This window comes from Centruroides sculpturatus, unplaced genomic scaffold, assembly GCF_000671375.1.
Source record: "Centruroides sculpturatus isolate CEXI.00-Female unplaced genomic scaffold, Cexi_2.0 scaffold63, whole genome shotgun sequence".
In the NCBI taxonomy this organism is placed as follows: Eukaryota; Metazoa; Arthropoda; class Arachnida; order Scorpiones; family Buthidae; genus Centruroides; species Centruroides sculpturatus.
Genome location: NW_019384640.1, coordinates 811,236 through 837,616, shown reverse-complemented (window position 1 = coordinate 837,616; position 26,381 = coordinate 811,236). Strand labels below are relative to the sequence as shown.

General features: G+C 28.7%; 1 protein-coding gene across 1 annotated transcript in view; it reads left to right on the top strand.

The window, feature by feature from the left end:
• LOC111625990 (dynein heavy chain 7, axonemal-like) overlaps positions 1-26,381 on the top strand; it is a 149,670-nt gene that overhangs the window by 100,519 nt on the left and 22,770 nt on the right. The window contains exons 44-50 of the mRNA XM_023369258.1: positions 1,342-1,620; positions 5,657-5,902; positions 7,758-8,024; positions 14,507-14,659; positions 20,653-20,862; positions 22,099-22,260; positions 24,886-25,071. Coding sequence (XP_023225026.1) covers positions 1,342-1,620; positions 5,657-5,902; positions 7,758-8,024; positions 14,507-14,659; positions 20,653-20,862; positions 22,099-22,260; positions 24,886-25,071 — 1,503 coding nt within the window. The remainder of the gene's footprint in view (positions 1-1,341; positions 1,621-5,656; positions 5,903-7,757; positions 8,025-14,506; positions 14,660-20,652; positions 20,863-22,098; positions 22,261-24,885; positions 25,072-26,381) is intronic.

The window sequence follows — 26,381 nt, the reverse complement described above, 5'->3', positions numbered from 1 at the left end:
CAGACTTTTTGTGCTTGAACCATTTATTTGATGAAAAAGGATAGGGTTCTCCATTAATTACATGTATAGTTTAAGGAGAGAGGAGAGTTATGAAAAGTACAGTACATCACTGTACATCATGAGGAGGAAGGAAGGAGGGTCAAGGCATTGTCTATGTAGATTTTAATGATATAAGTGGCAAATGAATTTGTTCTTATAAGAATACTTACTAGCTAGTGAATAAATTGTCAGTTATTTGTAGAACTTTTTAAAGTTATTTTTTGAAAATGAAAGAGATTCATGAATTATTGTATTATACATGTAATTAAAGATGATAATTTTTCCAAAACTACATCATTGTACAGAAAGAGGAGGGATGAGGTCAAAATTGGCTCAAAATTGTCCATGAAATTAATAGACAGCTCCTTATATGCATTATCCAAAACATGTAATTTAACTTTTTGGTCATCTGATGGTTTTCTTTTGATAATAAGGAAGTACTTGAACTGCTCATTCTCTGTTGGACATTTCATTATTATAATTTGTATTTATATTTGGTTTTGTTTGAATTATCAGAATCACCTGGGATGATCAAATTATCTTATGATTGGCCTGTATGAAGAATTATCTATTTCATACTACAGGAATAAGATAACTGACATAGAGATTTTGGCAAAAATAAACTTTCATAAGAATTTGGCAGAAGAATAATTGTTACAAATAATTAGTAAATCTGTACTACAATTATTGTAGTACAGATTTTTTTTATTACTATAAAGAAATTTAAATAATGTAATTTGTTTTTGAAACAAATGCTTAAAATCGTTAAATTCTTGTAATGTTGCTTTTTGAAATTGATCAATACACATATACATTCAGAGAGTGAAAAAGAAAAAGAACAAAATAAGTTACTTTACATAGGTAAATGTTTGCGGTAAAAAGAAAATTATCATTTGATTTCATTCTGGTTTTTCATTACTGGTAATGCATATTTATTAATATGAATATTTATATTAATATTAATTACAATTATAATTAATTAAATATAATTATAATTATATTATATTAATATGAAAATAAAAAATTTTATATGAAGTCAAATATTTGTTTTCATTCATTTTATCTCATATGAATGAAAACAAATATTTGACTTTATATAAAATTTTTTATTTTATACTGTAAATTTATTTTTAAAATATTATATATTCTAATTATTTAAATTAGGTAAAATAAACTATATATTATAAATTTTTGTTTGATTAATTAAAATATTTACTTTTCTCTATAGTTTGTTGATATGTAGAGATTTCTATATATGAATAAACATTATCATATTGCTAAATTTTGAAAAAATATTTTTAGGCAGTTTCAGAACAAACAGAAACACAAATAGAAGAGGCTCGTGTTGGATATCGATCAATTGCTGTTCATTCATCAATACTGTTTTTTACAATAGCAGATTTAGCTAACATTGATCCAATGTACCAATATTCTTTAAAATGGTTTATTGCTCTTTTTGAAAATTCTATTGATTATTCAGAACATGGAATGACATTAGAAGAAAGATTAAAAAACTTAAAATCTCATTTTACTTACTCTCTTTATTCAAATATTTGCCATAGTTTATTTGAAAAAGACAAAGTAAGTATATGTAATGATTTTTGTTTGCTGATGATAAAAATTTAAAGTTTAATAATTATAATTTACTGAAAATTGTTCAATATGAATAAATTTAGTGTTATTTAACAATAACAGTATTAATAAGATATGTACATTTTTACACTCTTCTCTAACTGCACTTAAATAATAACCAAACCTCTACACAAACCTTTAAAAACAAACCATTTTTATTCTTAACTTCTTTTAACTAGTCCATTTATCCTGTCATAAAGAACAAAAGTCAAATTAAGCTTTATACATTTTTCTTTATGTAATATTCATTACATTTATTAGCATTATTATAAACAAAAAGCAATTATACATATATAAATTTTAATAATTTTTAACTGCACATTATCTTTAACATAATCAAATATTCTTGTTTCTTCTAATTCTATGTCACAACTTGGTGCATTTATCGACACTTGGCAAATAATTTCATCATCCACTTTTAATTCATACAGATACGCATTTCGGGCTTTTGCCCCTCTTCAGTCTGTTACATCGATAGGTTGTGACTTGTGTATACAGTATCAGTCAGGCACCTTTCGTACTTCCCACAACCCTCCCCTCCCCTCTTCTCCCGACTTGACGGCCTCCCCCGCATGCCTCGTAACTTGTAACGTGTCACTTCCCCAAGTGCTGCACACAGCCTCGCCTGCGACTGTATAAACATTTTATTTTTAAAAATTGTAGCCAGTTTTTATGAATGTGCTCCGTTCGTGGCTTCTTTGAACAGGTAAACAAAAGTTTTGATAAAATAAATATAAAGCTAGCCCCAACCTATAACAACTTGCAAAAAAGAATCCAGAAGGCTGAACCTGACATAAATAAACAACCAGACAAATACAACACTACTGAAGTCATCTATAAAATACCTTGCACATGCGAACCGCCAAAAGTATACATTGGAGAAACAAAACGAAATTTAGAAACAAGATTAAAAGAACACATCACAGACCTGAAGCAGTTGCAGGCGAGACTGTGTGCAGCACTTGGGGAAGTGACATGTTACAAGTTACGAGGCATGCGGGGGAGGCCGTCAAGTTGGGAGAAGAGGGGAGGGGAGGGTTGTGGGAAGTACGAAAGGTGCCTGACTGATATTGTATACACAAGTCACAACCTATCGATGTAACAGACTGAAGAGGGACAAAAGCCCGAAATGCGTATCTGTATGAATTAAAAGTGGATGATGAAATTATTTGCCAAGTGTCGATAAATGCACCAAGTTGTGACATAAAATTAGAAGAAACAAGAAGAAGAAGAAGACATGATTTCAACAAATAAATAATCAGATATAGTTTAAGTTACTGTTATGGGTGTCTAGGGGTGGGCAAATACTCCATTTTCTCTCTTCTGGACATCCAAGTGGACCTCTGTGGACCAAGAAAATTCCACAAATTATTCTAAAAGTGATTGCAATATGTTACCTTGTATCCTTGACCATGGACCACTCTGTCTGTCTGAAAAAACCGAAAAAAGTAAATAATTAAATAAAAATCTATTGATGTAATTATTTTTGTTCCAAATTTGTTCTCTACTGGAAAATTTTCTGCAGACATGGTTACTGTGCAGAAAGTTCCATTGCTTTCCAATTTATCACTTTTATTTGTTTACAAGATGATATAATTTACAATATGAATAATGATGATAATATTTTTCTTGATGATAAAATAAAGAAATTAAAAGGAAAGATGATAATTTTTTTAATATACAAACATGACCAAAAATATTCAAAATGAGAAAAAAATTAATTTTTTAAATTTGACTTAATTTTAGCTAGAACAAAAATATTTAATGATATTGCATAATAGAGAGAGAAACAGTATATGATTGCATTCAACAAGCAAACATTTGACTTTTAATATTTGTGAATTAAATATCATTATCAAAAAATTATTTATAAAGTTAAATTTTTTAATCTTAAAACCATGAAATCAAATTATTGTTAATTGTAAGAAATTTATCATAATATAATTATAATATAATAGATAAATTAATTTTAAAATACTGTAATTCCCTTCCTGCACTCCATGATTATGTGTTAGAAAAACTTTTCAGTTTCAATAGTGTGAATTATAAGCCACTAGATTAACTTGCAACAACTTTTCTACACCATGTAAAAATGGCTTTCATATCATTTTACTGTTTGTTAGATTAAGAAGTTTTCTTGACATGATAAAACATGACAGGATATCTTGTTGTTTATATGTCGTAGACATTTCCTAGAATTTACCAATAATGAATACGAGGTTATATGAGGGCATATGAGGTGAAGAAGGGTAATTTTTTGAGTGGGTGCTCTAGGAGAAAATAACTCAAAAGGAGAGAGATGTTGCAGTGTCTGGTGCCTGAGAGACATGTGAGAACTTTGAAATTCCCAGACTGGAGTCATGGTGTTAGAGTTGGTGTTTCAGTTTGACTAGTCAGAGTGAGTGACTGGGTTTTTTAATCAACTAGATGAAGAAAAAAACCCCTACTAGAACAGTAAGTGGGAGTGGAAGGTAGAAGATAGTATTGGGTGTTTACAAAGCTCACATGTGGCTCTGAACAATCTGGGTATTCTTTCTTATTCTGTCCTATTAACTTTGCTACTTCTTGCCTTCTATTTTCTATTTCCTTCTAGTTGTAAATTAAGTATTAGTGTTGAACAATATTTTTGATCTATGTGTATATAAAATCTATTACAGACCCATGTCAAATGAAGAATTTTTAAAATTAATTTACTACTTATGAAACATTTTTTTATTTTAAAAATTGGCTTAAAAGTTTACTATATAAAAGTTTTGATATCTACATAAAAATTTACAGTTTAATATCAAATAGAGAAAAATTTTTTCTCTGTTGATATTAAATTTTTTTCAGACAATTTACTACTAGGAAAAATTTGGCTGGTTATCAGATCATGTGATCTTTATTAAAAATTTGGATAATCTTTATAATGATCAAAATATTTCAAAATAAAAAAGTTATCATTTAATATTTATTTAATAAGTAATCATTAATAAGAGGATTTAAGATTCTAGTTTTAAAAATTGTTTTTATTAACTGTATATACAGAAAAATGAGAAATTATCTATACAAAAAACTTAATTTTATTATCAAATTTTTTCTTTGTTAATCTCACTTTGAGAATTACATAATTCTTAAATTGCATAATTTTTAATTATATTATTTTTAAAAGAAAATCATAAAATTAATTATCATATCTGCCCAGATATATGATAGATTTTTCTAAATTCTAGGTCCAAAAATCCATTCTTAACCTATACCCAAGTATGACCTACATGCAGATACTTGGCTTTAATACAGGTGTGAAAAAATCCTTGATACACTTAATCGTGTTCCAGTATTTTTTTTTGCCTAACATAAGTTATGGTCGATATTCTATGCAAATAAGAGTATAATTAAAGTTGGTATAATATTTTACACTCTGTATTTCACTCTCAAAGGTTGCAGGAAATCCTGCATTATGGAATTTCAGGTAGTCTACATTTTTTCTTAACAGACAGAGATGGATTGTTAAATGAAAGTTTGAACTGAACAAAATATAACCCAATCAAAATAAGTATCTGAATGTAGAAGCTTTGATGTGAACATTAAGCTTATATGCATCAAATATGCTGAGAAAAATAACACTAGCACAGTTGCTCACATGTTCAGCATATCAAGAAAAAAACATAAGTGATTTGTCACACAAATAAGATTGATACATGGTATTCTCTAGGTCGATTTATGCTTTATTGGAAAGAAAATTTTTTTGGAGAAAACTAAAAAAATTAGGAATCAACCTATATTCAGATTAACTTATATTCAGACAAATATGGTATTTACTGCATTTGATGTAATAATTTATAAAACTAATTTTTTAATGAATTTATAAATTTTTATTGTTTTACAGAAATTTTTATAAGATATTATTTTATTTTATATTATGTAAAGTTTAATGCTATGTTAAAAGAAAACTTTTAAATTTTGTAACAAAATATTCAAGATCTACTTTTAACAATAATTTCAGTTGCTGTTTTCATTTCTCCTTTGCATTAATTTATTGAAATATGATGATAAAATTAATGAGGAAGAATGGAATTTTCTTTTGACTGGTGGAATTTCTTTAGAAAATATATATGAGAAACCAGCAGAATGGATTCCTTCTATATCTTGGGATGAAATATGCAATTTAACTACTTTAAAAACATTTGAAAATTTCAGAAAATCATTTTCTTCAGATCTGAAAGAATGGAAGAATATATATGATAGTTTAGTAAGTTTTCAATATACCTTAATGTTTTTAAATATTATTTTCAATTCTATTTTATTCAGTATATGTATATATGCTGTGAAATTAGAAGTGTGTATGTATATGTAATGTATGTATAGGGCTATTCAAAATGACTGTATTGGTTTTAAAAAGTCATCATGTATACAAACTTTGGAATAGAAATACAATTTACATTTTGTTTTGTAAAGCCATCTCTCAGAATTTTTTACATCTATTACAAATTTTCAATATGTGCCACTTCTGTAACTCTACCAATACAGTAGAGCATCGATTATCTGACTCAATTGGGGACTCAGGTTGGTCGGATAATTGAAAAAACCGGATAACCGAAAAAAATGAAAAAAATACATTATTAGTATAGTACAGGGATGGCGAACCTTTTTGTATTCATGTGCCATATTGTAAGCATACTTAGCTTTAAAGATGTTTATGCATGCCAAAGTTTCAGACTTCGAATAACGATATTTAAAGAAATTAAACGAATACGCTTTAATTAGAATAAATGTAAAAAATCTGATTGAAAAAAGGATGATTGGGTGATAAACTGAAAAGATTATTGAAAAAGACAGAAATCGTATGATACATTACGTGCCAGATGATTTCTCTTTACGTGCCACTTTGGGCACATGTGCCATAGGTTTGCCACCCCTGGTATAGTATATTAGTATATCCCATGTAATTAGTATATTAGTATATCGCTATTAACCAATGTCACGTTGAATTTTCATTGATGTTAAGCCTAACAAATTTTTTTTTAAATAATAATCGTCGCTATTGTATCGTTAAAAATTAGAAAATTAAGCCTCGTTTAAATACTGGCTCCCTTTCATGGTCGAATGAGTGTTGCCAGCTAAAACACGTAAAAATAATATTAAAGTAGCCAAGACATAGCCAAATATTGTAGTGCCACATCACTAGCGGACATTTGAAATTTGCCGACTAGAACGGTCGGTTAACTGATGTGACGGTTAATCGGGGGTCGGATAATCGATGCTCTACTGTATCTATATACAATATGATAGTTCAGTTTATCTTACATGCTCCTTTTAACTTATTCAGACATCCTGTCTCTTGAAATTGCACATACCATCTGCTAATGGAATTGTCAGTTGGTAGATCCTTCCAAAATTTAATGTGGAAATGCTGCTGGATACTGATACCAGACTGAATTTTATGAAACTCCAGGACACAGAAAGATTTCTCACTGCTGTTAGTGGCCATTTTGCAAAACTTTTTGCTACCTTGGGGCAAACATGTAACTACATAGATGCAGGAAGTATGGAAAAGCTTGATGAGTTTTCCTATCTATCGATGCAATGCTGGTATCAATGCATAAGAACAAAATAATGAAACCAATACAAGAATTTTTAATAGCCCTATATATACACATAGACATGCACTTCTACTTTTTACTCAATTTTTATTCAGGATAATAAACTAATAAACTTTAATAATTATCAATTAATTATACTCTAAATTAAAAACTAAAAACTAAAAATTTAGTTTTTGTAAATGAATAAGACAGTTATATTTGATTTTAAATAACTTTACAATCACAAGTGATATAAGCTGAGCTAATTTGAAAATTAAATTTTTGAATAATTATAGTGAAAAATTATTTAAAATTGTTTTTGGATTAAATAAACTGTTTATTTTATTTTTGACCAAAAGTTTTAAAGTTATAAAGTTTTGACTAAATATAACTTATATATTTAATAAACTTATCATAATATTTTACTCTATATGTGAGTAATTTTATTTTTAAATATATAACATAAATACAAGATATTAAATCAATTAAAGATGTAATAAGATTTTTTATATTTTTCATATTTAGACTCCTGAATATATGAATTATCCCTTTCCATGGACAAATTTAAGTGAGTTTCAAAAACTGCTTATTTTAAGATGTATTCGTCCAGATAGAATTATTCCAAGAGTTAGGAATTTTATCAAAAAATATCTTGGAGAAAAATATATTGAAATTCCACCATTTGATCTTGAAAAAGTTTATTTTCAAAGCAACAGTTGTACTCCATTAATATTTATACTTTCTCCAGGAGCAGATCCCACAGCTGCTCTTTTAAAATTTGCTTCTGATCAGGTAATAGAATTAATTGAATAAAACAATATATAAACTCTGAGTATAATATATAAATATTTATAAATTTAAAATATTTTGTATTATTTTCCACTAAAAATTATCCATAAAAGCTTCATAAAGTTTTAAATATAAATTTATAGCAAATTTTACAATACTGAATTTTAATACAAAAGAAATTTATCTTTAAAAGTTTACTTTGTGACATTCAAAAATTAATATGTCACTATTTATGTAAATAGGAAAGTTATTATCTGTCTAAAAGTTGGTGTAGAGAGGACTGCACATCTTCGTGCTATTACCATGTGTACTTTTCAGACAAACTCGCTTTATGCAAAAAATTTTGATCTTTCAATATCTTGTCATAAAACTTACCACATTTCATGTTACACTTTTGTCTTACATTTAGCATTGTTTTAATTGATTGGATACTTAACCCGGATTTCTTCTTAGACAACATGCATAACATAATAGAAAATATTCTTTCTATGGATGCTGTACTTCTAGGCAGATTCAGAATAAATTCTACTATGTTACAAATTCTCTGAAACTATAGACATTGTTCACTCATTTCAGAAAATATTTGCACTCACCTATCAAATACAAAAATATTTTCTTCATTTTAAGCATTCAATCATCCCACAATTATACCTTTCAAGAAGTCCACTGATCAAATAGTTTTGTCTATTCAAATCCGTGTGATCAGATCCATGTTCAGAGTGTCATAAATTTCTTTCCATTCAGATACCTCCTTTCTTAGTTATACCTACTTGAATTTCTGTGTTATTTTGAGGTGCACTTTCACTGAATATACTGTATAAACATACAGTATATTCTAAACTGGTTTCATAGAAATTCTCAACTACTTAAAAATCTTAAGTTCAGTAATTTCACCTGAATCTACTTATGCTTCTAGTAATTTTTTGACATTAGTTCAGAACCTTCATAGTCTCATTAGACAATGAGACTATGAAGTGGCTAAGTCCCCTCAGCCTAGTCAGTAGTGTCCACGTGCAGTTTGTGTAATATATGCTTTAGCTTTTGTTACATAAATTTAGGCTTTACATTTTGTTAAGCCTAAGTTACATTTAGGTTTACATTTTTTTTATACTTAGACTATAGCCAATAGACCTATTGTTGACTAGAAAAGAGAAAGATTTCAGTCAGAATTCTTTTGGCTTGCTCCTGTAGCCCCCCAATGTTTATATATGGCTATGGAAATGCATTAGTTGTAACAAACAGCTCACTGCTGTGGGCTGCTGATATGTTGGCAGAATGCTCAATTTTAATATTTCATCTACAGAAATAGTAGTTATTGTTTTCAATGAAGCTGATGTGTGTGTTTAGAATGTAGAAATTTGATGTCTTGCAAATGACAATCATAATTTTAAACAGGAATCTACAAACAATTTCTGCAACATGATGGCATATTTTTTTTTTTTTGATAAAGAAAATATGAATGAAGTCTGTCAGACATGCTTAAAATTCTGTCAATTGATGGGCCCAAGACAAAAATATTGTGTTTCCATGTTCTAACAGTTTAGCATTATATTAAACTGTTTCCTGCAAAGCCACAAAAGTTTTTAAGTTCTTCAATTCTGACTGTATATTGTGAGATTCGCCGGGGGTACTTATCTACTAAGATAATTAGTATCACTTAATCGGCAGCTAGTTGGTGAAACTAGTCTCATTCGTCCACAAGAATGGCTTTCCTATTTAATAGGAAATCGAGTGGCGGAGGGTCTTATAGTTAAATTAGAATTTAGAGCGGAAGTTGGTGATGGCGAATTCACCTTATTCCTTATGTCAGGGTCCCGACACCAGTTTATCTACTTCTCGTAACGCGGATAAACACGCGTGAAATTTATGCCGTAGATCTGATTCAGGAAATAGTCCAGAGACATCTCTAAACAAAATATAGAGAATTTAATAAACAAAATGAACAATATTAATACAAAATAAGAAATAGTCAAAAATCCAAAACAGTCAATCAAAAAAACGAATAATCAAATTAATCGCGACAGGAAGAAAATCTATTCTTAGTCTATACCGAGTCAAGAGAGAAATGTGTTCTTAAACTATACAATTACGAGAGAGAGAGCTCACAATTTTTTCCTAAACATGCGACCTGTTCACTTGGCAGTGTCATCATCTTATTCAGCGAAGGTACTCCATTGGTAATTTAGGAGTAAGTTGTTAGGAGATGACTATGGCGTTGGTCAGCTGGCATATATGTGTGGAGTCCCTTTCACTCTCCGATCTATGGACGTACGATGTGAGATAGCTGGGGGCACCTGCTAAAGGGTGCCACTTACTCGGCCTATTCCGTGAGAATAGTTCTCGGAGTTTCGAATCGTGAGATCCGATCTTAAAACCTTTTCATAGGAGGGCTGTAATATTTATTGTTTAATGAGGATTAAAGACTGTGAAATCTCTATCCAAATTGTCAGGATTCCTAGACACCAGTTAATCAATTCTTTTACACACGGATTAACACGCGTTATCCCTAATCTCGGAGATCGAATAAACATAGGAACTTAAATATAAATGAATGTTCAACAGAAACCAAGTCATTATATAAACAAGTAAATATTTAATAAATCGAATAATAAAGAATATACAATGATGAATCTAACCTAAATCTAACTTAAACTATCTTATTTCTAACGTAACGCGTGAGAGAGTTTACATCGATCTATTCAGAGCTTGTATTACCTTCTGTATTTGTATGAAGATCTACTTCCTTCCTTAAATATTCCTCTTCTTGTATTCTCTAGAGGAGGTTATTCGATTATCTTTCCTTTCTCGTATGTTATACTTTAGTATATTCATGTCGTATGTCGTATGTTGGATTCATCTGTATGACTTCTTAAGTATTCTTCCCTGGTATAGCAGTTTCCTACTTTATGGACTGCTTCGGAGGTTTTGTATGGACATATGGCAGGACACTTCTCAATCCGTCTACTACTCGAATTGGACTGCTTCCTGAATGGCGCGAAAACGGCCCTTTTTATTCTCTCTTACATCCTGTGTGCAACCTTATCGGCTCATCACCAGTTCGCCTGGGAAAGGAAATCAACTTCCTTTCAAAATTCTGCTGTTTCATTCGTTTTTGTAGATAAAATCTTGGTGAAGTTCGAAATATTATTTTATCTAAAGTTTTTAGTTTCTTCTTTAACTGATTATTTTATTCATAAAATTCTTCATCCCTTTTGACCCTCACAACTCTTAAGGGCATTGGCCTTAGAGAACAATTGAGTGGAGTCTTGTCACTTTCGGTCTGCCAACGAACTCTTAAGGTGTTGGCCTTAGAGAGCTTGTATGGATTTTGTCTGAATACGCTGGGATCTGTTGACGAACTCCCCGAATACTGCTGAACTTCGCCTATATCTTCTCATTTACGACCAATTATCAGTCGAGGCTTTATCCATGTGAATGGATGGGAAGGGGAAAGAAATGAGGGGTAAACAATTTCCATCGAAGCGAGATTTTTAGCAGATAAGGGAAAAACAGAGGATGCTCATACTTCCGTCAAAGGAAGTGACTCTCCTAGCTGTTTTCCCACGCTAGAAAAAAAAACGCTATTTTCCCATCAAAATGAAAGATAATTTTATGATAAAATTTTAACATTATTTTTAAATTATTATTTTAGACCCGGGGCTATTAGGATTTCACATTATACAGAAAAGTATTTGTATGCTTTTACAATAAAACATTCAGTTTTGATTGATAAATAATCAACAATACACTGAAGGCAATTGTTTATAATGTGTGTCCAACCCCACAATCAATACAAATAATCTTTCCCTCCAGTTCATTTTCTATAAATTTTGCTACACATTATTTTTATCAATTTTTTTGCAACCATTAAAATTTATGTTGGTATTATCAGCACACAAAGCAACAATATTGTTTTGTAATGCAAATTTATGAATTACTTTCTTCAACATAGCACATTATGTGTTAGATGTTTCACCAGGTAAGGAAGTAAAATCTATAATTTTAACTTGAACACCACAGCTGGGCAAAAAACACTACAGAACAATTGGAATGTTTGATGCAGCTAAACATAAGATAATGCTTCTTGGCTTATTCCTATCCATTTTTATTTCATTCAGTGATGAAATGCAGTGATAAAATATTAGTAATTATTGATTCTAATTTTGTATATGCACTGAAGAAAATTTTGGTTCATAATCTTCTTAATCAAATTCAACAAGTATTCATTTGTTCATAAACTCTGATTGTGATGCACAGTAGTTAACAAGAGCTTCTCAGGATGCAATTTTATTACTTTCACCATCATGTTTCATAATAAAAGCTAATATTGTTAACTGAACTGAAAGTTTTCTCAGCATTCTTATGTTTCTGGCTATCTTATTTGAAGCACTTCTACCTTCATGAGCAATGGAAAAATGGATATTACAATGTTGACATGTTACTTTTAATCATTACCATAATTTATCCAGTTTGATGAATTTGAGTTCTTTTTGAATATCATCATATGTCTTTTACATATGCCGCAGTAAGCACATGATCAAAATAAACAATGCTATGGAACAGATACAGCATCTAAGATGCCCAAGTCTTGCAACACATATTTCCCTTTCTTGTTAATCTTCATCAATACATCTCCACAGGAATGATTAGTACCATTGACAAAAACTTGTTTACAGGTTATGATTGACCAACATTTAAGCATATTTTAAAGTATTTATGAAAACAGAACAAAATTGGGATTTTTACTAAAACAATGAGATGGACAGGACATAGCAACAAAACAGTATTGTTCTGTTCAAAATGGAACATACAGTCAGCCTACTTTAGGAATCCCCAAAGAAGTCAATAAAACATGGGTTTTGGGGTGTTAGGTGTTAACCTCTTGGGCTATCCAGCCATTCAATTTATTATATTATTATTATTATTATTATTATGTTGGGTTTAGTGGGTAATAATCAGTTTAAACCGGTGGCTGTGTACTATGCCGGACCAGAGTCAAGGCATAGCAACCAAAACAAATTAAATAAGTGTGTCTTATTATTATTATTATTATTATTATTGTAGTGTAAGGAGACATTACCTTAAGAAAGGTTTTATTCGTGTCTAAAATGCACGACTGTTACAAATTCAAATGCAACGAGAAACAGTGCTGCCAGTCCAAGAGACTAACAAATGTGGGAAGAAGTGTTGTCACACTGTGATACTACTACAATTATTGTTATTATCTTTATTAGCATAAAAAGTGGACACCCTGTTACTTATTACAAATATTAAATTATACATTTTGTAAACAGTATACCAATAATTTTACATCTTTAGTTATTTTCTTACAAATTCTTAAATTCAGTTGGTTATTTAGTAGTTACATCTTTCTTTACAATTTTAATTACAAAATTATATAAATTGTATAATTCCTTCTTTGAAAGTTTATTTAAATTTTTTCTGAAGTCTTGGGTTAAGCTTTGCTTGATTATATGATACATATAATCAAGCAAAATTCTCTGTCACAAATACCAAATGATTCTCGTATTTGTGTAAATTTCTCACAGTCTTTCAATATATGCAATATTGAAAAATTACTGTAGTCATATCAATAATAATTTTTATTTAAAAAGTTAATATATTTGACCTGGAATATATCAGCTCATAGATTGAATTACAAAATTCTGGCTTTATCATGACATTTGCCTTGTCTATTTTTACATATTTGCAAAAAAAATCATGTTTAATGCAATAAAAAATCATATTTGCAAAAAAATCATTGCTTTGAACTTCAATCACAGACAAAAAATTTTCTGACTTATGAAGAGCATCCCTTATGCTCCACTCAATAATGTTAAAATTTTATTTTGAATCTGTATTTTTATGGCTAAAATGTAGAATATTCATATATATTTAAATATATGAATAAAACTTTAATGAATGAACATTGAAACATTATATTAATTCTGTTAATTATTAATAAATGGAAAATAATATGCAGTTTTTTAGAACAGTACATATGTGCTGCTTCTAAGATTTTTACATTTGCTTCTATTGAAAGTTATTTGAAATTCTAAGCATTGAACATATCTTCTGAAAAATTTAAACCCAGCTATTTTAGTAAATTTAAAATTTATTTAAATTAATATTTAGTTTACAATAATCATATTTGTGATATCAAAATAATAAGTTCTATTTATCCATTTTGATTTCTAATCCTATTATAAATTGTTTTAAATTTAATAATTCAAAAACTTTATTAGTGCTATATTATTTTCTTTGTTGGTTTAAATCTTATTTCATTGTTTTTACATTTTCTGAACATAACATTAATAAGCATTTTCTGAAGTTTACCTTTGGAAAATGTTTATTACTTAAAATTTATATTTACAATTTGATAGATTAATAATATTAATATAAATTTATAAGTAATATTTTTAATTAACAATGAAATTTTTAACTATATATATCAATTTTGAACAAACAAGATTTTAATGTTTTAGGGTTTTGGTGGAGCTTTGCTAAATTCTCTGTCACTTGGACAAGGTCAAGGCCCAATTGCAAGAGCTTTAATTGATGATGGAATGTGTAATGGTACATGGGTATTACTCCAAAATTGCCATTTGGCTCGATCATGGATGCCAGAATTAGAAAAGGTAATTTAATGTATTATTAAAATTAAAAAATGATTTGTGTAAGTTCATTCTTTTAAATAGAATTTAAATAAGTTTATTATAAATGAATTGTTGTTTCAATATTTTTAATGATAAAGTTGGGAAGTTGAGTACTCTCTTTCCCTTTTTGTTACTTNGAAAAGGTAATTTAATGTATTATTAAAATTAAAAAATGATTTGTGTAAGTTCATTCTTTTAAATAGAATTTAAATAAGTTTATTATAAATGAATTGTTGTTTCAATATTTTTAATGATAAAGTTGGGAAGTTGAGTACTCTCTTTCCCTTTTTGTTACTTGAACAGATGACTGTTTTAAAATATTACAGAATGGTTCTTTATTGAGTTTACAATCATTTGGATGGGATATTAGTTCCTCTGAAAATCTAGAGCTGATAGATTAGTTTCAACAAAATTTTTGTCTGAAAAATGATTCATTTGTAACTCATTTTTTAATTTTAACAGATTTTTGTTAACCATTTATTTTGAACAATTGTCAAATTTTACTTGTTTTTGAGAAAATGCACAAAAGAGGGAAAGGCAACTTCTTTTCTGTTTGAAAGAAATAATATCACTTTCCTTAAAAGTGATAGCATGGCATGGAATGCAAAATCTTCATACATCCCACTGCAAAAGCTGCTGACTTCGCATGTCAGAAGCATTGAAAACATTTTTAATTAATTTGACTGGAGGAGATTTTCATTTAAAAGGGGCACTTTTTCCATCTTTTTCCTTCATATTCTTGATCTCTCAGGAGTCAAGAAAAGATTTTATTCTAATACTCTTGTTCATTCACAAAGAAAATTTTGATTCACTGCACTTCAACCATGTAGTCATTCGTAATTATTCATATATCAGCTCCTTGTAGAAATTCTCATTTGACATAGAAGACTGTTAAAAATAGAAAATTAGAAGTTATTAAACTATTCTTTTTAATCTTTAGATAAAGGCTACATAACACAAACAGAGAGAAAATGAAACTGAAACAACTTAAAACATCAGAGCACCCCCTGAGCTCTAACACAAGTATATATTAAAATACAACAAACAACATAATGTTGGCAGATTATACAATCAAATTATTCAACAAAGACTACTTATAAAACAAAGGTAATATATATTTATGTAAACTCTCTCTCTAAAGGTAGAGTATAGATTAGTGGGTTGTCATTCGAATTCCTTTTTGAAGGACTTATTGTAATTGGAAGTTTTGTTCCTTTGATACGCTTTGTATCATTTGGATTTTGCTCACGTCTTAGTCTGTGGAATTGACTAAGTGATGTCAGGGTTCCTGACTTCAAAAGATCTTACCAATCATTCAGATTAATAACGATCATCATAAATGTATGATGGGGTCTACCATAGCATCAAACATCTTGCATTCTCCTTTTTTGCTGTTGAGCAGTTTTTTGATAGTTTTTTCTATTTTGTAGTTAAATTAGGTATTTTGTGTATTTTTTTATTTCTATTTATAAATCAGAAATTAAATATTTAATTAATAATTTTTTGATATTTTCATATTTAAATATTTTTTCTGATAATAATAAGGACAATTGTTTACAAAGGTGAGGAAGGGATATGATGATGACATAATGGCTTGCTGGCTTAAAAATGCCAAAGATATCAAAGTCAAAACTGAACGAGGTAATAAATAATTTTAAAGACAAAGGGATTATGATCAACAAAAGTATTTTGAGATGTGAACTGTGTGATGTTACTAATGTGGGTGATATAAATGTGGATGAAAAGCATCTCTCTTCATGAGTTAGGCAGCACATTAAACATATTTCCAGCAGGAAAAGAAAGAACATAAAGGACAAATTTTATTTTGGCATTATTAAATTTTGCAAAGGACAATGTAAGGAAGAAGAATGAATTTGCATGTAAACTGGTTACAGCTTTAATATGGGCAGGAATTGTTCTTAACAATGTAAACCATCCAGCATTCAAAACACTTTCTAGAAAAGTATACCAAGAATCCAATCCCTGACCAAAGAACACTAAAGAAAAGCTATGTGCAGTCTGCATATGAGACAACTTTCAAAATAATATAGGAAATAGTATGAAACAGCCCAGTCTTTTTCATTTTGGATGAAATGTTGGATGTGCTACATACTGAACATTCTTGTTGATTCATTAACAGTACATCCCATGCTGTTAAGAGTTTATGAATTACAAAAGACAAATTCCACAATTGTTATGCATGTGCCAAATTATGGAACTTTGTCATTCTGTGTGAAAAGGTTTGATTACTTATAACAGACAAGACACCATATATGCTAAGTGCATGTTCAAATATAAAGTTGATATTTGACTTGTCTTATCCATTATCTTAACAGAGTAATAAAGCAATTAGGCCAGAATTTTCATGAACCAATGATTTTATTTTAGAAATGAAAAAGACTGATTAAATGACCTAAGAATGTATTATACAATGTACTATAGAGGGCCGGATGGTCGAGTGGTCAAGGTGGCAGCTCACTGCTCTGGGGGACACGGGATCAAATCCAGATGGGTTGAAAACTCCCCAGGAATTTTTTGGGGAGTGACCCGACTAGATATGTCGGTCCCATCCCTCACCATTTTTGGTTTGCAAAAAGAGGCCCTCTTAGTGCCCACAGGGCGGAAAGAGTTAAAAAAAAAAAGTGCATCTATATAAAGAGATAACTGGTTTGCCACCAACCTGTAATAACTAGGTGGAGCATGTGGATTTGAGTGACTTGTTTTTATGCCAAAAATTTCTTATTCATGAGAGCATTCATTTATAAGCTGGATGAAAAGCCTTCAGTGGCTGCAATAAAACTCAAGACTGTTTAAAGAAGAAACTGTGTTAAAGGAACTCTACACTGTACATTCATACAAGTTCCTGTGAATTCAATTTTTAAACTTGAGGAAAGCAGTCTGTACACTAAGAAGCAGTGGGAGATTTCTAAACATGCCAAAAACCAGTTGGATGAATTTTCTTTAGAGAAAATGAAATACTTCCAGAGCAAAAATCCAAATATTCAAAATATAATTCTTGAATTTCTTCAGTTACTAAAAACTCAAATTTATAGTGAAATCCAAATATGCTTTTCTCACATTTATTGGTGTTAAGAGATCGTTTTTACAGTTGAAAATTTTACTTTCCTTGCACAGTCTGCAGCCATTGTGACCATGGACAATATAGGATGACTGAAAGTTTGCAAGTACAATGCAAGTATGAAACTGATGAATTAGATTCCGAAAGTGTCTGATTTGAATTTTCTATAATTTTCTTGAATGTTGCATTTTCTATATATACTTTGATGCACAATTAAATGATGGTTTAACTTTTATACATTTTATAATCATTTTTTTGCAAAAGTCTGTCACTTTTTAGCTCTTTTTTTTAAAGAAAATTTGTACCTCAACTTCCCAATTTTAGTTATGAATTACAATAGTCATACCCCGGACTTACGCGATAGGTGGGACCGAGCAATAACCGCGTAAGTCGGGGTATAATTTTGCATATAAATACATACAAATTATTTTTAATTGGGACCAGAGACTAAAGAAAACAATAATTTAGAAAAAAATGTTTAATAAAATCTTAGATAATACATACGTATAACAAATTATATTATTATACAATTTTTCACATTAACTTGATTATCACACCATAATTTTAACATTGTTTCCATCTCAGCGATAATACCGTGACGTTTACGAATGATGCTTGAATTTAAAGATTGAGCATTTTTTACAGCTTCGAGAATTTTTTCTTTATCTTTTATAATTGTTCTGACCGTCGATTCCGGTAGATCAAACTTCTTTGCCAATTCACAAATTTTCATTTTTGTATCGAAGTCTTTAATAATGTTAACTTTACATTCCAAAGATAAAGTTTTTCTTTTCTTGTTTGATGCAGAAGAATCAGTTCTACTTCGTTTGGATGACATAGTAGAGTGTTAAGATTAATCATATTCGTTATTGTAAACCGCGCTTAAGTTAGGCGCCATCTGTTCATTTCTTTTGTATGTCCGACGATCAAAAGACCGCTTGGGATCGAGTCTGTTTATAATTTGAAAGGTAATCTTGTCAGTTGTATATACAAAAGGTAAATTGTTTACAAAATGAGTCTTTGTTTATTATCTGATAAATGTATACTTTTTTCGTCAATTGTTCATGATTGCAGATGCCTTTGTGTAAAATCCAAGTAGGATGTATGTAAGCTAATAAATGTTCTCGTTAATCTTATCTCGCCATTTGGTTCGTTCACGGCTACAAGAAATCACCACATAGAGTCTCTCAAGTCTCCGTAGATATAACAAACAGAAATAAATTTCACAAAATAAATTGTAGCTATGCGTCGATTCCGCGCGACACGTTCGAACATGTAAGCTGGACAATAGTGTGGGGGGAGTGAATAATCAAAAGTTGAGTGGCACTCAAACAAAAGATGAATCGACGAGATTTGAAAATCGCGTAACTCCGGGTTCGCGTAAGTTGGGGTATGACTGTACAATTCAATACAATAGTGTAATTCACTATTGTATTGAATTTTTCTTCTTATTTTATTAAGTTATTTTATTTATTTTTTATATTTAAGTATTTTTGCATTTAAATGATTTATTGAAATTTGTGTATTGTTATATTATTTTCTATATTAAACAAAAAAATTTCTGATACAAAAACTCAACTGTGAATTTACTAAATTATTACTGAAAACTGAATAAAATATATTTTTAAGATTAAAGTATGTAGTGAAATACAGAAAATCATTTGTAGAATTTATTTTGTATGAAAAATGTAGATTGAATTTTTGAGTTTTTATGCACTAAACTTTTTACAGTAGATAATAGAAAGTAAAATTTCAATAAAATTGTTATGCTGCTAAATTTTACAATGTTTAGGAGAATTTGTTTGTTATCAGACAATTTTTCTACATTATCATAATCCAAGTTATATTGTTTCAATATGAAGTTTCATATGTTAATTTTTACGCAAATAAGTAATCTTATAGCTCTTCTTCATCAAAAGTTTTAAAAAATATTCCAAGAATTAAGTTTTCTATTTTTATTTTTTTTAAACTAAATATTTAAAAAAACTGTACTAAACTAAAATTATAGATTAAAAATTTATACTGTAACTAAGTTTTTCAATGCTTTTTACTTGTTTAATAAATTTTCAGAATAGTTAATTTTTCTAAATTTATCTTTCTTCAAATTTTTTGTTGTTGTTTGTACTCAGTCATATATTTTTTTGTTTCTTTGACTAAATATTCCAATATAAAAAACATAGAATTATATGTCACAAAAGTTATTTCTTCATTCCATTCATTGATTAAAGAAAATATCAAAATTTTTTTCAAATTAAAAGTTTAAAAATATTTTAGAAAAATTTTATAGCCTATTTTACATTATGGAAGTATTTGCATATAGTATTTACAAGTAAAAAACTCATTTTTGAAAAATTGGATTAAAAATAGAATAATATTAGAATTACTGTGATATTGTTAAATCCAGATCTTATGATTATTATGTGTTGGGTTTAGTGGATTATACTCGGTACACACCGGTGGCTGTGTACTATGCCGGATCAGAGTCAAGGCATAGCAACCAAAACAAAACTAAAATTAAATGTGTGTGTCAATGTCAGTATTAAGGAATTTCCTAACAATATGGCATGTATTCAATATAGTGGCCTTCTGTAGTGTGATGTATGTATTTCTACTCAATTGTAATGTTCCCAGGCTTTTGTGTAGCGTGTGTGGTATCACACCTGTACAGGAGAGAACGACAGGTACAATAAGCACCCTATCCATCCTCCACAGATGCCTGATTTCCTGGGCGTAACTGATTTTGAAGTTGGAAAGTTATTGTCAATAAAATTTGTTTTTCTTCTTACTAATATCAGTGTATTTAAAATGAAATTATCATTCTTATTTATTTTTATATGGTAATGCATTATTGTTAATTTTTACTTTATAATTAATTTTATTATAAAAATAACTCTAGATTTGTGAAGAATTTATTAAAGATGAAATACATACAAACTTTCGATTATGGTTAACCTCTTATCCATCTGAAGATTTTCCAATATCAGTTTTACAAAACAGTATAAAAATAACTAATGAGCCCCCTAAAGGTTTAAGATCAAGTATACTTAGATTATATTGTACTGATCCTGTGAATGATTCTGAATTTTTTAATTCATGTCATCAAAATGTAAGTATGTAATGTTAATTTCTTATATATTAAAAATAATATATATTTACTTTCTTTGGTGTATTTTAATTTTTAATAATTGTAGATATTGCAAATATGCTTTTTTTTAGATTGTAATTTAAAAAGCCTGATTTTTCTTTCTTATTTACACTTTAAATTTTGGATATTATTTAGTACTGGCCATTGCAATTGCATCACTCATAAAATCCTATAAAAGCATATTTACTTTTTAAAATTAAAGTACAGTATTATTTTGCTACAGACCTGAAAGAAACTATAAAGATTGCATCATCCTTGATATCATTAATCATTCATTGATATAGAAAGCTGTGTAAAGATGATGTATGTACTTTCATAAACAAAATGGAAAGTTTTCAACAATTAACATTGTGTTAAAAGTATATAAAGATTTATCCTCTCATGTAATAATGCAGAGTGCATTGTCATTTATCAACAACTATTCATTTGTTATAATGAAACATGAACATGGAAAGATTGAAAACATGTGAGTACACCATGCCAGGATATAATGCTAAAAACCTACTATTCATATAAAAAAGCCATTACCAATTAGTAAACTGTGCAGAAGTAATTAATCTGGGTTAAATAGCATATGAACTGAAATGTTGATTTGGAATTCTCTTATATTTTCAAATGAATCTAAATTTATTCTTTTGTTGTCTTGCATAACAATGTGTGCAATCAGATGGCTGTGTGCATTGTTATGCAAGATAATTGGATGATACATAGGTTGTCACAAATGAGGACATTGCTAAGCAGATGACATTGGAAAATACTAGAACATTTACCATGCTCACCTAACATAGGTCCATGTGACTTGGATCTTTATCTGAAAATGAAAGAACTTCTTAGAGACAAACACTTCCAAGACATTGACAGCATCCTTTCTTCTTTAAAGCAATCTTTTCAGATATTGGTTAAAAATGATGCTACTGACAATGTTTGCTTCTTCCCAGAAGTTTGGCAGCAGGTTTGTCCACAAAGATAGAAACTACATCAAATGACTGTGAAATTATGAATTTGTTTTATTTTAGAACTAATAAGTTACAGCAATAATTCCACTGAAAATAAAATAGCTTCATAGAAATAAAATTCTATTTTAAATTTATTATCTACATTGTTATAACGTTATGTATGTATACATGTATTTGTGCATGTTTGTGTGTTATAATTTGTAATAATAATCATTTTTAATTTTCTTATTTTAAATTACAGACTACATTCAAGAAGTTATTATACAGTTTATGCTTTTTTCATGCTCTTATTCAAGAACGTAAAAAATTTGGTTCCAGAGGATGGAATATTCTATATGAATTCAATGAAACAGATTTTCAAATAAGTGTCAAACAATTAGCAATTTTTCTTAATGAATATGATGTATGTTTTTATATTAAACTTTTATTTTTTTATATATCTTTATTAAGCTTATGATAAAGAAGGTTAATTATCTAATGAATACATTAAAGAAAAATTAAACTGTTTTCAAATTAGAAACTCAATTTATATTAGATAGAAATAAATGCATAATAGTTCTTAAATTATTATTAGGTTTAATAACTAAAAATATAAGAAATATTTGTCATACACTAATACAATATAGCTGAATCAAATAACAATTGTACTAACAATTTTGATCTAGTTTTTAAACACAGTTTCAAATTTATTAATTTTTGAAAATAGAATAATTTATTAGTAAATTGCAAAATTGTATAATAAAGCAAATTATGCATAAAACAGCAATTAGAACTTACAAAAGAAAATAGTTGATAAATGACTTCTCATTTTTACCATCTGTAATACACACAACATTGGAGCAAAGAATTAATGGAAAAATATTTTCACTAAGCATCAGTATAGTTTATTTTCTAACAGCAAAAGGCATTTTGGAAAAAAAATAAAATGAAATTGAGATTTCTGTAACCAAGATTGAATATTTACTTATTTATTATTGTTTTGAGTATTATTTGACATATGAAATTGAGAAATTATTTGAAATTGTAACAAAACTGTATTGGTGAATTATCATTGATTAGCAATATGTAAATTTTTCGACTATAAATTCGACTTTCATCTATTATCAGGACTTATTATACTGGTTTTACAGATAATATTACAAAGATTAACAGAAAACAATTTTTATTTTATTTCGTATACCTGGGTACCATATTTCCGATTTTAATCTTTCTATTTCTTTCTCCATGTTTCCTGTTCTTTGCATTCTCTGATTCACCAGAATTTTGGCTAAATATATTATTAAAAAAATTGTTAAATTAATATGCCTCAATGTCCTTGGTTTATTATAATATAAATNAAGAAATAATAATTAATATTGCCAAAAATACACAATAATTATTTTATTGCATATTATAAATATTTATTTTAAGAGGAATGTTTTAAATATATTATATATAATCTATCTATATATATAATCGAGACGAGTTGATAATAATAATAATCAGCGCAGAGCCCAAATAGTTAGGAGTTGAAAGTTGAAATTTGGTACACAGTTAGGGTACGTCACGAGAACGCACACTAAGAAGGGATTTTTCGAAATTCCCCCGGGGGGATTTTCAAGACGGGTTGATAATAATAATAATAAGCACAGAGCCCAAACGGTTAGGAGTTGAAAGTTGAAATTTGGTACACAGTCAGGGTACGTCACGAGAACGCACACTAAGAAGGGATTTTTTAAAATTCCCTCTCAAGGGGAAAGGGACAGGATTAAGGCTTCAACAATGAAAGTGTCAACAATGGAAGTGAGAATAATGGAAGTGTTAAAAATAAAAGTGTTAACAATGGAAGTGTTAATAGAAAGCGAGGTGCAAGATTTACAGGCACAGATGCAGTTTTTTTGTGTTTTTGCGGGAAATCGAACATATTTTTAGACCCATCTAAAAATTCTCTAATTAGTCTGGAAACAGGGAGACCAAATTCTTGCATTCTGAGAAAACAGATAAAATTGGATGTAATGTAATAACCTTAATCTTTGCTATTGTTACTTTTTTCCCGAGCAACACCGGGTTTATTTGCTAGTTATATATATATTTATAACTTAATACAGTCGACCCCCTATAACACTGTTGATTTTTCCGTTTTATATGAATTCCATGTTGTACGAGTGACTTAGATTTTACAAATACATGTGCCGGGCTGTGAACGGCTTACGTATTTGTAAAATCTAAGTCACTCGTACAACATGGAATTCATATAAAACGGAAAAATCAACAGTGTTATAGGGGGTCGACTGTATTAAGTTATAAATATATATATAACTAGCAAATAAACCCGGTGTTGCTCGGGAAAAAAGTAACAATAGCAAAGATTAAGGTTATTACATTACATCCAATTTTATCTGTTTTCTCAGAATGCAAGAATTTGGTCTCCCTGTTTCCAGACTAATTAGAGAATTTTTAGATGGGTCTAAAAATATGTTCGATTTCCCGCAAAAACACAAAAAAACTGCATCTGTGCCTGTAAATCTTGCACCTCGCTTTCTATTAACACTTCCATTGTTAACACTTTTATTTTTAACACTTCCATTATTCTCACTTCCATTGTTGACACTTTCATTGTTGAAGCCTTAATCCTGTCCCTTTCCCCTTGAGAGGGAATTTTAAAAAATCCCTTCTTAGTGTGCGTTCTCGTGACGTACCCTGACTGTGTACCAAATTTCAACTTTCAACTCCTAACCGTTTGGGCTCTGTGCTTATTATTATTATTATCAACCCGTCTTGAAAATCCCCCCGGGGGAATTTCGAAAAATCCCTTCTTAGTGTGCGTTCTCGTGACGTACCCTAACTGTGTACCAAATTTCAACTTTCAACTCCTAACTATTTGGGCTCTGCGCTGATTATTATTATTATCAACTCGTCTCGATTATATATATAGATAGATTATATATAATATATTTAAAACATTCCTCTTAAAATAAATATTTATAATATGCAATAAAATAATTATTGTGTATTTTTGGCAATATTAATTATTATTTCTTTTTATTAGTATATTCCATTTGAGTCATTGTTGTACCTTATTGGAGAATGTAATTATGGTGGCAGAGTTACTGATGACTGGGATCGTCGAACATTAAAAACGTTATTAAATGAGTTTTTTAGACCTGAAATTGTCACACAAGATATTTATTATTTTGATCCATCAAAAGTTTATTGCTTACCACCAGAAGGCATTGTAAGCATAACTTTAATTTATTAAGCAATTATAAAATTTTTAAATAAATTAAACTTGGTGTTTTGTTTCAAATTCTATAAATAGAATTACATTTAATTTAAAATAAAATAATGAGTCCATAATTAAAGCAAAATATATTTATCATGATAGCTATAAAATTGATAATTATCTAAAAGTGATCAAGAAAGAAGAAAAAAAATGAAAAATATGCAAATTAAATTTATATAAAAGTTACTAACTGTTTAAAAATAAAAGTAGTGTTTATTCAATTGCTAAAGGTATAGATAATTGGTAATTTTAGTCTTTATAAATGATTAAGTTGTGAATTAAACCAAAAACACACATGTTGATAAATTTCCAAGTTTTAAATGACCACAGAACAATAAATTTAAAGGATAATATACAGTATTTAAATATTTTTAAAATATATAGTATTCATATTTTTTTAATATAATTATTATTGGAAATATTTGCCTATCAACAGAATTACCTTTAAAATTTTTAATAGAGACTGGTATCATGTATTGTTATATTGGTATGCTATAAACCAATTTTACATACATTTTTATAAAACAGCATAAATAATTCAGAAAAAAAAAAAAAGTTTATTGTCTATTAACTTCCCTATTACATGGGGGTTGTAGTTTCATGTATCCATATTTATCTTTAATAAAACAATATTTTCCATTAATTGTTTAATTTGCACTTATTACTCGCGTACATATTCACATATTCTTTAATTTACATTGTTTTGTTATTATAAATTTCTATTATTTTACAAAAATAATTATAAATATTATATAATTCTTTTTTACTCATATTGTTAAAATTTTTTAACAATTCTATTAGCGAGTTGCATTTATAAGTGCTATTTATATCATAATATTCACGAATTTCCTTTAACTTTGGACATGTTAATATCAAATGGTAAGGTGTTAAAACGTCAGCATTACATAAAAAACATTTAGTTAGTAAACTTATATAAGTATTTATAAGTAAGTATACAGCGAATATTTATTTAGACGAAGTTGCATTATAAATCGTTTTATATTCAAATTTACCGATTGTCATATATATGATTGCATTGAAGGTATTTCAAATATATCCAAGTACCACGAGTGATATGAGTGATATTTACTGCTATAAAGGGAGTTCTGATCTTTAGTTATAGATTGAGCTATAGCTGATTCTAACATCAATGAGTAACCTGTTTTCCAATCTTGAATTTTATCTTTAAATAATAGAACTGATACTCCAAAGGAGTTGAAGATAGTTTGCAGCTTATTATACCATAGTTGTTTATGTTTTTG